The following is a 13502-nucleotide window of genomic DNA, read 5'->3' as shown; positions in this document are numbered from 1 at the left end:
CTCTTGCATTTTTGCTGGGTATGAGATTTCAAGCAGTCTTAAGATAGTTGTTGGAAATTAGATACTTATTGCAATGTAGTGCAATAGGGTGGCAAGTGATCAAGTAACTATGCATTACTAAATATGTACAGGGTGGGTAGTGTGAGGGGTCAGCAATGAAAGGCAGATAAAAGTTGAATGGTTTTCAATATTTACATTTTTATTAAAAGAAAATGGGATTGGAAAAAGGCCTAGCTTGCCCTAACTAAAAGAGAATGTCGCTACCTATGAAACCAAAACTAAAGCAAAGTGAACTTGTGTCCAAAATACATATGACCCTCACATCAACATCTAAAGTAAGAAAAAGGTACAATAGAATGTTTGTTTTCACTTCCACCAAATTGTTGAATTTATATCTATATGGTTTTGCACAAAGCAGTTCTTGTCTCTGGGGTTTAACTTCCCGTCCCCTGAACCGTTTCAGGAAAAAGTATTTTGAAATGCTCCATTTCATCAAAGTTCCAATAAAGCTAATGACAGTATCTCTTTCACTGTTCTCTTTAAGATGGCAAAGCAAATGTTCTTTCTACCATACAGTTTGAAATATTTCATAGAAAAGACTTTTGCAGCCTTTAGGATGGCAAAGTAAATATTCTTTCTGCAATATAGGTTGAAGCACATGGAAAATAGTCTATTATCATTTTTAGGATGGCAAAGTAAAATGATCAATTTTTAACAAAAGCTTGATATCATAAAGTTCTTTTTCAATACCACCCTGTATTTCCTGGTGTACACCTCTGCCAGGAACTCCTCTACTGAGAATCCACTTTCAACAAAAGTGTAATATAACAAAAACTCCTTTTCAACACAGCATTGAATTTTCCTGGTATACTCCCCTGCCTGAATATTCCCATTTTGACTTAGTCAGATCCCATGTTATATCACCTGGCAGTTATCTTTCCAAAAAAGTTTAATTGAAACTCCAACTGTAACTCTGGATATCCTGGTTTACTCTCCTGCCAGGAATATCCCCCTTTTGGTCTACACAGATCCCCCTGCTGTACTCTCATGCAAGGTATCTTTCCAAAAAGGTTCAGTGCCTGATGCTCTTATCAGGTCTCTCCACAACATTCATGTTTCTCTTGACTAGCACACAATTGTACCTCCTCAGTGGTATAATTCTGTTGACTTCTATTAGAACTTGCACCAATTTCCTCCATGCTAGCATCCCCTATATGTAGGTTTGTTGAAGCTCCTTCAGTCAACCTTTCTTACAATGTCTCTTGGCTCTAGACAATGCTTGTTCAGGTTTCCCTCAACTGACATCTGAAGTCAGGAGAAATGTACAACTCTTGCCTCCGTTTCTCTTTCAATGTCCTTTGGCTTAAGGCAATGTTCCAGGTTTCCCCCAACTGACACCATCTATTAATGGGAACAATCAGTTGCTTTGAAAATCTGTAACCTTTGCCAAAGGCCTAAACTCCGCTGATAAATGCCAAAGTGCCATTGAGAAACCAGTAAACTCTGGCAAGACTACTCTGATACTTTCTGGTTGCTCGATCCGCCAGCCATTCTTGTGTGGGCCAATGGAGAACGGGAGTGGAAATGTGTATAGCTTCCATACCACCGCTGTCTCTAAGCAATGTTTCAGAGAGCCTGTTTTCTATGGCACACAACATGCTGGGTTCGAACATACTGACCTACAATGGCTAGGAGGCAGCTCCGCCCCCTGCTCCAAATGCACGGTCACTTGCAACTAACATTGGTGCAAATTAAGCAGGATACCAAGAGGGGTGGACGCCACATACCCACTAACACAATGTTTAGCCAAATTGATCAGAATTAGCCCTATCCCTTTTATTGAGTAAATGGGCAAAAAGTAAAAAGCTTCATCACTTGGTAGAGAGTCTGTTCCTAAATAAAAGCTTTCTTTTGGACTTGTTTTGGAAATAATACCCCAACTTCAAGCTGTTGGAACAGGTGACATTGGATATCTGCCTCAGGGAGCTCGATGCGCACAAACTGGGTCGTCATCGAATTTGTGTCGCCAATTGTGGTTGATTTGTTGGGATCTTGCCATGCTGACCCAGTATTATTAGTGTTTCAATTAACCATCTCCCTCAAGCAACCTATTGACTTGCCACGTATTGCTAACCTTTCGTATACTCCCTCTCATTCGGCACAAACTATAAAAGGGAGTTCTCATCCCACGGAAAGGGCTAGCCTGTTTTCAACCTTTAAGATCTGTGAGCGTTGGATTCCAGACCTGCTGGGGGTAAACAACCATTGACGCGCTTGGAGCACATTAAGTGGCTCTCCGAGAACATTTGCAATTTAAGTTTGTTTCTCTTCAATCCTTTGGGTTCTTCCCATTTGTTATGCATTGAAATTTTTCATTTGCAGGAGACCTTAACTAGTAGCTTTAAAACTGATGGTTACAGTGTGATCTGTCGATGACGAGCCACGACCAAGGAGAGGGGTTGCCCTATGGGGGGGGCTGGCAATTGGGAGCTAGGTACACATTCACCTTAAAGGAATACACTGCGGAACTCACTATCCCAGAGGTGTTGTCAGTAGTGCTTGAAGATCATATCCCAATAAACAGATGTTTGATTATAAACCAGTGGCCGTATCAACACCCTGGGAATAAGGTGATATTGGCTGGTGATTTTAACACCAATTGCTACCGCTCTCCTTTGGGTGATGTTAATGAACTTTGCGACTCTCCGATCTACACCATATTAGAGGATCGTAAGACTAGGGGGGAGATCGTGGGTTGTGCTCTTTTTTTGGATACTTTCGACCAGAAATGTTTAAACGCGAAGGTACAGGGGGACATTATGCTGGCAAAGACCTGGACCCAATGGTAAGGTTGCCACTTGCATTGACTGTTTTTGTTGAGGCTACTCAGTGGGGATGGTACAGCCCACTGCACATTGGCTTCACCACCATTAGCGATCACGCTCTTATAAGGTGGTCAGAGACTTTGCCAGAACCCACGTAGAGCAACCGTACCTGCATTGCTATGGAGGTAAGCTCTCAGGGTAATTGGATCCTATGGACCAACTCCAATGTTAAGAAAATTACATCATTCATCTGTTCAAATGACTACAATCATGTTGACCTACTGACAATTGACACATGAATATTGGACATATAATGGATGGGTTTGCAAATAGGTTAGTATTAGATCAATATCGATTTTGCCATCCTAAGTCTAATTTGGTTGTGTTTGACCTGGCCCCACACTTAAGAAAAAAGGCTCATCGTAAGGCTGTTGCGGCCGTAAAGCACTGCTGTTTGATATCCAGTGTAGAAAGGGAGTCCCAAATTGCTTCCCTCACCACCCGTTATAAGAACTGGATAAAAAAGCACAAATGCATGGTTAATAATGCCAATTGGAAGCTTTTGTTTTGCTTTTTGAAAGTTAATGACAGCAAACATTCTGGCATGGGTACAGGAGAATCTTGGTGGGGACAGCTTTCCTGGAATGTAACCCCACCCTTGAATCAGCTTGATTTGATTATATCATTGAGCTTTACTTAGACCAAAATACAGCCCCATTTAATTCAACTAACAGTCAAGAGTTTGGTATCGCTATAGAGGGCTTTGAAATTGAGGATATACTAGAGGTTATCTCCAAACTCAAGGCCTCTGGGGCTTCAGGCCCTGGCATGGTAGCTAATGTGATAAAAGCCCAGCCCCATTTTTGGGCTGCCCTGTTAAAGCAACTGTTTGACAGGATATTTTTGCTGGGAACTATACTTATGAGCTGGATGGAGTCCATCCTGGTTCCGGTATTTAAAAAGGGGGACAGGATGGATCCCTCCAACTATTGCCTTTGGGCGATGCTAGATTCCAGTGCAAAAATATTCTCACTGCAATTAAGGAAACTAAATAAGTGGGTGGAGGAGAAAAAGTTATTTAAAAAGTATCAAACAGGCTTTAGGCGTGGATTCAGTACAGCACATAAAATATGTGCATAAAACTGTCTAATCGAAGAAAGACTCTGCCGGTCGAACTTTAAATTATATCTGTGTTTTATCGATTACTCCAATGCCTTTGACTGCATCTCTCGCTCTAGTTTATGGAGCAAACTTGAAAGATGGAGCCTTGATTCTCAGTTACTTCATACAGAGACGACAGTCACAGTGCGTATAAATCAAGGCGGAGCCATCACTCGACCAACTAAAGCTAACCAATGCCTTAAGAAGGGGTGTGTATTGGCACCCCTGCTGTTTAACATCTACGTCTTGGACATGGAAGAAGCACTTCGCAATTGCTGTAACATACCACCCAACCCTGGAAGGGAACCTCTCCTGTGGTTGGCATTCATCAACGACACAGTGAGCCTTCACCTTACCCCCCCAGGACTACAACACACTATGAAAGTCCAAAATGATTTTGCTGGTGTAAATACCATTAAGATAAGCCCTGCAAAATCAAACATTTTGATAATTGGGGATAGGTTAAGGAACAAAACTCCCTTCACTTTGAAAATGACAATGAAAACGTGGACATTGTAAACAGCTACATATATCTTGGTTACCCAATAAAAGTTTGTCCGGTGATCACCTATTATGGAGATTTCATCACGCCCAGAGTCATGAGAAAATGGCTTTTGATAAAAAAATAAATTGCCAGGAACGGTGGCTTTAACATAGAAGGCCTCCTGACCTCATACAGGAAAAGTGTTATCCCAGGCCTATCATATGGGCTGGAGGCTCGGTCAACAACAAATGCTAACCTGGCTGGAAAAAATAGAGGGAAAGTTGTTGCGATAAATTCTGGGTGTCCCCATTGCAGTGCCAGTTGAGGCCTTAAAACATGAGCTTGGTTTGTCTTCCATTAGAGCCTTATGGTTACTCCAGCATATCAAGTTCCATCTGAAGCTTTTGTCTCTTAGGTACTGACACTGCTAGGATTTGTAGCTTTGCATATTACTGATAAGGTTCAGAACCGATCTGTGTACGATTTGCAAACTTCTTCGACATCCCATTTAAATGAGATTGGTCCACCTTTAGAAGGTGCTCTCACTTTACCAAACGGGCATGTGGTATTAAAAACAAAACAAGGGTTTGGGATTGTTGGGCAAATCTGGACAAACTCAAAAGCAAGAAAAGGTTTGCAGAATATTGCACCAAGGGGTTTGTAATCCATACTCCAAGTTCCTACCTGAAAACATTGTGCTCCCTTAAGTTGCAGAGATTTATTATGTACCGTTGTTCTAACATCATCCCTACTTACGGATAGAGCTTGGAATGGTGCGGCACTTAATGAGATACTGTGCCGCCTATGTCCTCTTGCAACTGAAACTGGTCGTCATGTTTTGACATTGTGCACAGTGTTAAGGGCTCACTATCAGAAGCGCAACTCTCGTTTTTGTACCAATGAAGAAAACATTCTTACCGACCAGTGAGTACGATTATTGGGGCACAGTCATTCATTGGTCATCACGGCCGCAGTTCTTTACGTATGGAATGAAACATTGACACTTTTCGAAGCCAAACCTTAAGAGCTGTGGTAACTCACACCTATTATGATACGTGGGGGAACTCGGATTGTGGTTGAGTGTCAAGATAACACTGCCTAAAAAATGCAAAGAATTGCATGTGGTAACACTCATCCCCTTTTTAATGACTTAAAAATTAACTATTGTGGAAATGAATTCGAACATGCTGGCTGTTTATTGTCGATGGGTTTAAATGTTTATATTTTTTTGTAAAATGCGTATATACTGGATAATTTTACTTGTGTTTTTCAGCGATTCTTTTTGTTGTCTGTATAGTGCAAAAGGTTTATTTATCTGTTAGCCAAACGCACTTTAATTTAAAAACAAATGTTATAAGATGCAAAACATCTGCAGATTCAAATGTCTTATGTCATTGGTCAACCAACCTCTGCTCAGAGAAGACTGGAAAAGTAACAGTTCAATAGCATGAGAAAGCTCCACAACGAGGGTGCTTCAACCCTATCCTAGTCCTAAAGAAATATACTTAATAAACTAGTGTCAAGTTTGGGATAACAGTGTGCTTCTGCAGATGGTCCCTGCATCTCAGGATGATGAAATCCTTTAACATAAAAGTCTGACACCTACTTTTATAACGCTCTGTTCCACCATGGATGCTACGTTCCAACAACCAAAGTCCAAAAATGATGTTAAACAGAAAGTTTCTTTAGCTTCCAGACTAACCCCAAGCTACAACATAATCTAGGATTGGCCAGCAATACCTTTCATAAACTTATTATTTTAAAGTCTGCAGGTATTCTAGAAATCAAATATCAGATGACCTCATAGGCAGTCCTCGTCTGGGGATATTTATGGCTCTGCCTTCTGCTGGGTCTCTGGTTAGTGCAGATTCTTTAGGCCTCATCATGGCTCCTTGTTTTTCTTAGCACATCAATCTTCGTGGGTCTCTCCATGAAGTAATTCTCCCAAATTTCTCCCTACAACCTTTGATTCTCAAAGCACTGAGTATGTCCAGTCCTCACATTCCGGAACCTTTCTAGACAAATGCTTTTATTAACCTCCTCGCAGGGGTTTTTCTCTCTCTTGTATTCTTAAAGGAATCGCCGCAACCTCAGACCTTTCATCTAGTATCTGCTTTGGTGAAGAGAACAGTCTCTTGTGTCCTTTCCTTAATTTATGACCAGCTCTTGAGGTAGGACCTCTGGCATACTTTCCCAGAGCAACTGCTGTACGACTGGCAATAAGTGTGCTACATCCTTCCATAATGCAGTCTCCCATTGTATCCAGGGGGGTGGATAAACGGAAGCTTGCATCTTCCCAGTCTTTGCCCTTCACCAATTATTTCCATCCCTTTTCATAGTGTCTGACCACTGGCTGGTTTCCTAAACTTTCCTAGGATCGGTCCTTCCCCTGAGTGACTTGATTTATGTCTCTAGATTGCCCCCCCTCCACCTTCCCCTTGACATTTTCTTTGAAACATGGTAGCATTATTACTCTTGGGACATGTGAGATCTTAATTGGGACACAAACTGTTTAACTGTAAGCTCCAAGCCTTTGAAGGTACACATCGAGTGTCAACACTCTAGAGAGACAGGGAGACATACACATCCTTGAGCTTACTCCCAAACATCCATTATTCATTTAAAAAATATAATTTTATTAGTCATAAAACACATAATCACAAGATTGTTTCAAAACATAAAAAGTAATGTATAAAACCACAAGTACATACAGACATGTAAACAATATTTCCAAAGTGCAGCAAATAATCTGTGTACAAACTTTACACTGGATTCCTCTCACTAAAGTATACTATTTGTGCTATTGCTCTTTCCACTTTTTGTTTTGAGGCCAACTTGCACAAGTTTCTGTCGTAATCATGCACTGGACCAACCATGTCCAACCTGGACCAACCATGCCTCCTGTGGCTCTGCTACCTCATATTAAAGCATGAGAGCTTCTCTGACTCGCCAGTGGGCAGAAAGCCTTCAGAATCCACAGGGATGCTGGTTCAATTTTGTAATTGGTTGTTTGTGTGCTGCCTTTTTTGTTCACATGATCTTGAATGTATAGGATTCTAGCATTGACTCAGGTGGCGACTGAATTGCAAAGTAGTAGTCATGGGCTCAGCGTGATGTCACGGGCAGGTGGGATCTTTAATTATTTGATGATTTTCTACATTACCAACCAACTGTGTGGCAACCGAGAGATCAGCAGGAAACTAATTTTCTTGATTCTGATGTTCAAGGTAGTGGTGACCAAGCAGTGGTTGGGTTAGGATCAAAAGAAAGGGCAGCGATTTTGGCTCTTTTTGCTTTAGGACCAAAGTCCTGAGTCCACCCCTCTCTAAATCAAAGCTTCATCTTGTGTGAAACAACTGCTACTTGCAAGGTTTCTGAATAGTCCTCCCAAGCTCTGCGCCCTTGGTCCAGGGTTTTTCTTGCACAGGTTTCTACAGAAATTGGCTAGGTCCTCCGGGACTCCCATACCAGCCATCATCTGGCCCACTAAAGTCTTCTGACGAGGTCGGGCGTCAGCCTTAACATGAGCAGTTGGAGCCCAGTCAACGTTTCTGATGTCCTCGTGTAGGAGGTTTTTCTATATCAGGCTGGGGCTCAAATTCACTTTCTAGACTCTGAGAACCAGAGGGCTAGTGAGAATCTGCATACCCTAGGCTTGAAGTGTTGTGTGTCTTTAGACCTTTAATGCTCACCAGCTCCACCAGTGCTGCATCACTAGCCTGGCTTAGTTCTGAAAACCGCTACCATTCCCTTTCTTCCTCCTAGTTGCACTTTCATACTCCTGTGATCGGGGGTGGCTTGCACAAACTACTGATTCTAGGGGTGAGCTGTGTTTAATAATTCATTGCCCACTGGCTGAGAATAATAGATCTGCATTCTTGGAATCAATTGGCCAACCGCTCATGTCGCTTCTCTTAAGTGCCACTGCCTGCTGTTCTTTTTAGACAGTTGCAGTACTCCTTGAGCAGGAACGAGCAGCGTCAGTAGTTCAAGAGAGCTGTGCTTTCAAACCTCTTCCTTTCAGAAAATCAATAAACACAGTCTGTACTATGTGGGTCATGGACATCGGCGGCGGCAGGTGTGCAAGGTGCACACTTCTGTTTCCAACTCAGTGTCCTCAAAAATACTCTGGTGCTTCCAAGGCAGCCAGAGGTTTCTGGTGAATGGTCCTAGACAAAAAACTAGGGATGGGGTAAGGTTCTGGGAATTGCCTGTATACATCTGCCGGGGTCTGCATCATGAAGTGGCTGGTGGTCTCCAGCCAGAAAAGTCACCCCAGTCCCATCGACTAACTTCCAACAGCGCAGTCAATGTATGCATGCAGGAACTGCTAATGGTAATAATAGTCTATGGACTAAAACCAGTCAATAGAAGCAAAAAATAGCTGAGTGCAATAGCAAAATTAATATGGGAATGCAACAGTAAACTCATCCTAGAAGTGCAATAACAGTCAATAGATCTAAAAGCAGTCTATGGAAACAAAAACGATTTATGGAAGCAAACAACATTAGTTCGACTGCAATCAATCTCCGAGGATTGTAACCTTCAGGCAGACAGATGGGTTGCAAGAGGGGAACCGGGAACAAGACAGTGGATTGGGAGGAGTCTGCTGGCCCAGCAGGAGGGGGGGATATCAGAAAGGAAGGGTTTTGGGGTTTTAAAATGAGGATTGAGTTGAGGTCAAAAAGTGCCTAGGTTTCCAGTGAAAACAATGTTGCATCAGCCATGGTGCCGAGGCTAAGGCCAAAGTCCTGTGACGCCACCAGCAGATCAACCGGCACTGGGGCAGGTGGGAGCTGGTTGGAAGGAGGGTTGAGGACATGGCAGGTGATAGAAGATCAACATAGAAGGATTTAAGTTTTAAAAAGTGGATGGAAGCAAGTAACGATGCACCCAACGGTTTCCCACTGAAAATCAAGTGAAGGATCAATGCCACACGGGCCTAAATCATGTGCCCCTCTTGCAAACCAAGTGGTGTGGAGGGACATGGGAGTGGGTTAGGAGGCAGGGTGTGGACCAGGCAGGAGGCAGAAATATCACCAAGGAAGACATTTAAAAAAATGGATCGAGCTGGGGGCAAAAAACACTTACACTGGGTTTTCCACTGAAGTCATCTGTGCACAAAACAAATCTTCATGCTCAACACACAAGAACCTTCAACCTTGTGCGCAAACCATACAACTCAATGTTAGGCTTCATCACTTGCAAAGTTATCGTGTGGACCAGGCTAGATATTTAATCGGTGACATTCTTTATTCGTCTCTACGTCCACTTAGTCAAATTAAGCTGTATAACATCATGCTCACTAGTGTATTAGAGTCCTGAAACAAAACAGAGATTCTATTTAAATGCGCAAGAAAGACTAATTTACACATTCTTGGCTAATAGGTCCCCAGTCGCAGAAGAAGCATCGAGAGAGATGTATTCAGTAGTGTAATGCATCATGAGAAAGAAAGGAAAAGGCAAACATCGTAGATCATTTATTTAATAGTGGAGTGCCTGAAGCAACACGGGCTTGTTTTCATTTAAGGGTTCCCTGGGATGCTGGGTTTCACACCTCCGAGAGCCCAGAGAGACCAATAAAACACTTATTTTTCAAGAATTGCTACTCCTTGTCATGCACCATATGAGGCTATAAGTAAACTTTACAAGTTGTGACTTGCCAGTCATGGTTTCACTAACATGTTATGTGAAGTAACCTTTCCATTATTATGTGCTGGATAACTCCTATTATCTCTGTCACGAGGAGCTGATGTGGGTTTCACAGTGAGGAAATCTGCAGGCTAATTTAGGATAACTCAATAGACAGATGAGATTACGTCATGAAAATGCAAGGACCAGATGCTAAAATGGGCACGTGGTAAAGTTCAAATTCAAACACTAGAAACTATAGAGTGGAAACATCAAGTCTTGCCCTCAGAACGAAAGGAACTCTTACGTTTGGCTACAAGCAAAACTAAGACACACGTGTGTAACAAATATTTGCATATAGTCCCTAAAGGTTGCCTAGTGGACACTTAAAAGGGTTTGTACAAATATGAAAATAACACAGAAATGACAGGGTCTAAAAGGCATGCATCAGTAGAAGATTATTCCTGAAATGTTTTGGGTCAATGAGGCTAGAAGTGGATAGCAGATGGGGTTTTGATTGTGCCATGTTCATCGAATATGGGCAGGATATAGTGGTGCCAAACTTAAAGGCAGGGGATGGAGCTTGTAAGAGGAAAATAAAAAATGAAAGGAGGGTGGCAATGTGGTGCGTTTCGTTTGCTATTGGCTGTGGTTAGAGTCGGGCTGGGTCAGCTTTACACATTTATCACATCATACCACACTTGATGAATGAAATGCCATTTTGCAAATATCTGTGTTCAACAGTTCTCTGAGGGTGAGTTACACCAGTTGGTTTATCAGTGTCAGGATGATGGCCCGCCACATTTTAGGGTTTTATCGCCGAGTTTTTTTTTGCCTGAACCTTTGCCTTAAGATGTTTTGCCAATTTCTATATAGCCCGGGCTCTTGTTTCAGAAGGCCTTGAACATTAGACTTTATACTTACCCTTGGATGACTAGGAGCCAGTGGACAGAATAAAGAGAAAGCTTAATGTGGCAATGTTTGTTTCAAGTCCAAGACAAGTCTTGAATTTTGTGTAACCAGTTATTTTCAGAATGCCAGAAGGGCTTGTGGCATTGCTTTTTTATATAATGCTTTATGTTCTAGGTTTATGAAGCTTCTGGGTACATAGTTTCAAAGTGCCATTTCTTACTCCCTGAGTAATTGAGGCACATAAGAGGCAATTATTCAATCGCATAACAGAAACAGTGTGTCATTGAGGAACATGACTTGCAGGCCTGAAGCTAAAAACATGGCTATCTCTCCCAATACTCGTCACTGCGTTCCTGGAAATTAGCTGCCTGTATCAGCAGCAATGCTGCCCGACTGCCTGACTGTCTTTAAAAACATACCAGTTGGATTTTCATTAGAAAGCGCATGCATTCATTACAGTAGCTAGTCTTCCCAGATAAAAGGAAAGTGCTAAATCTACTTTGTTCAAAGGTGTAGAACCAAATGAACATTTTGGAACACTCCGAGCAAATATGTTCAATTTTGGCACCAAAATCTAACAAATCTAAACAACATGGAGGAGGAGGAAACAAATATAACTCAGACAAGTTGTGGCTACATTTTCTGCAAACCTGTTGCATCATAAACAGAAACCTAATAAAGGCACATGCTAATAATGGAAACTTCAGATATGGAAGTGATCTGCCTCCATATAGGCGAGAAACCATTTGTCAAAGACCATGTAATCACTAAAGCAGATTAAACCTAATTAAATGTGTCAATGTAGTAGCTCATGAGGCTGCATATCAGATAGGGTGGCCAGGGAGCCTCTGTGGCCTACCTGGAATGGAACCAACTTCGGTGGAGAGGAGTGGACATCATCTGGATCCTTGTCACTGTCCTTTGATTCCTGGCGATGTCTTTGGCGCATAATGTATTCATAGGTGCTGAGTCTGTTCCAATCTAGGAGAAGTGAGGGGAACAAGTTAACAGGTAGAACATGCCCATGTCACTGTTACTATGATAATCTTGTTAAAGCAGACGCCATCAGTGTCTGTTTTCAAATGTAATTTAAATTATGTTTGCCAGAAAGGTGACTAAGAGAACAGATTAGTCAGTTGGGTTCACACCTCTTTTTTAGTTCTTAGTTTGAGTGTATTCTGTGTCTGGGAGAAGCACGTTTCTCTACAGATTTCTTAGTTTGCCTATGATGTGCGGTTGAAAAGCAAGGCCAATGCTCTCAAAGGCTTTTGACTAGCACAAGGCACAGGCAGCAATGATAGCTGTAAAAAATACTTCGAACAACAAATTGGGCTGAATCAAGATGAACATGTAGAATAACATCCAGGAAGGCAAAAGACGACCTGGGTATGGACTGAGGATTGCAAAACTGACCCCATTAATCATCCAAAAAAATAGTAGATATTCATAAATTAACACTGGCCCAATCAAACCTTTTTCCATGCTGATGAAAGTAAATAATGACTTAATATTGTAATCAACTAAGGTCACTCCTTATCTATTGCTTAAGAATTCCGAAGATTGGTCACCAACTACCACCCTGAAAGCCAATTATTAGTGGCATGAATTGACTGAATTCATGCATGTATTGACATCAACTTACGGTCACTTGTAAATCTTCCTCCATCACATACTGAGGGCACCAATGATGGCATTAATCAGTTAGGTCTTTGTTGGTCACCAACATTTCTATTGGTGACCTTTGACAGTTCATCGCACACAGCACCAATTAGGGATTACAATTATATAGGAATATTCAAAATCAAAGCCAATCGAGCGCTTCTTGTTTTCAGTTTAAAATAATTTGTCATTTGATAATTCTATTGCAACAAAGCCAAGGTACAGCGTTTTGACCTCGGACATTTCACACAGATCCGGCTAAATATGTCCTGGTTGTGCTAATTGATGGGACATATTTTAGCAGCACATTGGGGCTCATTACGAGTTTGGTGGTACACGGTCAAAGTGGCGCTAATGGAATTATGGCAGAATTAGGAGTTGGCGCTAACTCAGTCAGCGGAATTAGCCCCAGCAGAATTACCACCAACATCAGGCAAAATTAGCATCTGCGCCAATTCCGCACACGGAATTACAATCAAGGTGCAAAATGGTATTTCTGCCGTTTCAGAAGTTGAAATACTGCCAAAATATCAGTGAAAATGGGTGGTAATTCTGCCAAAAAACACTGCAGTTACACCCACCTAAAAGGTGTTGGGAACGAGGGACATTCATCCCAGACCCCCAAGCGCTTTTGAACACAGCAGAGGCCTGGGAGTGTGCAGTTGGGGTATCAGGGAGGTTAAAGGGGGTAGAGGTGTGTCTCCAGGGGCTGTAGAGCGGGGGGGGGTGGTGTATGCGTTAGCTTTAAAATACAGTGAAAACGTAGACGACATTTTTTAGATATTCGCAACCATATTGGAATTGGGGCCTAGATTCGCATTACAGTCAGG

At 42.0% G+C, this 13502-nt stretch overlaps 1 protein-coding gene across 2 annotated transcripts in view; it reads right to left on the bottom strand.

Annotated features, from left to right (window-relative positions):
• Nucleotides 1-13502, bottom strand: part of LOC138447857 (palmitoyltransferase ZDHHC1-like) — a 1205337-nt gene that overhangs the window by 375779 nt on the left and 816056 nt on the right. For both annotated transcript variants that reach the window (XM_069604299.1, XM_069604307.1), the window contains one exon: nt 11873-11994. In XM_069604299.1, coding sequence (XP_069460400.1) covers nt 11873-11994 — 122 coding nt within the window. The remainder of the gene's footprint in view (nt 1-11872; nt 11995-13502) is intronic.

The sequence above is a fragment of the Ambystoma mexicanum genome, chromosome 1p (assembly GCF_040938575.1).
Source record: "Ambystoma mexicanum isolate Mex_15411 chromosome 1p, UKY_AmexF1_1, whole genome shotgun sequence".
NCBI lineage: Eukaryota > Metazoa > Chordata > Amphibia > Caudata > Ambystomatidae > Ambystoma > Ambystoma mexicanum.
Note: the sequence above shows the minus strand (reverse complement) of the source record. Positions and strands in the feature narration are given on the sequence as shown.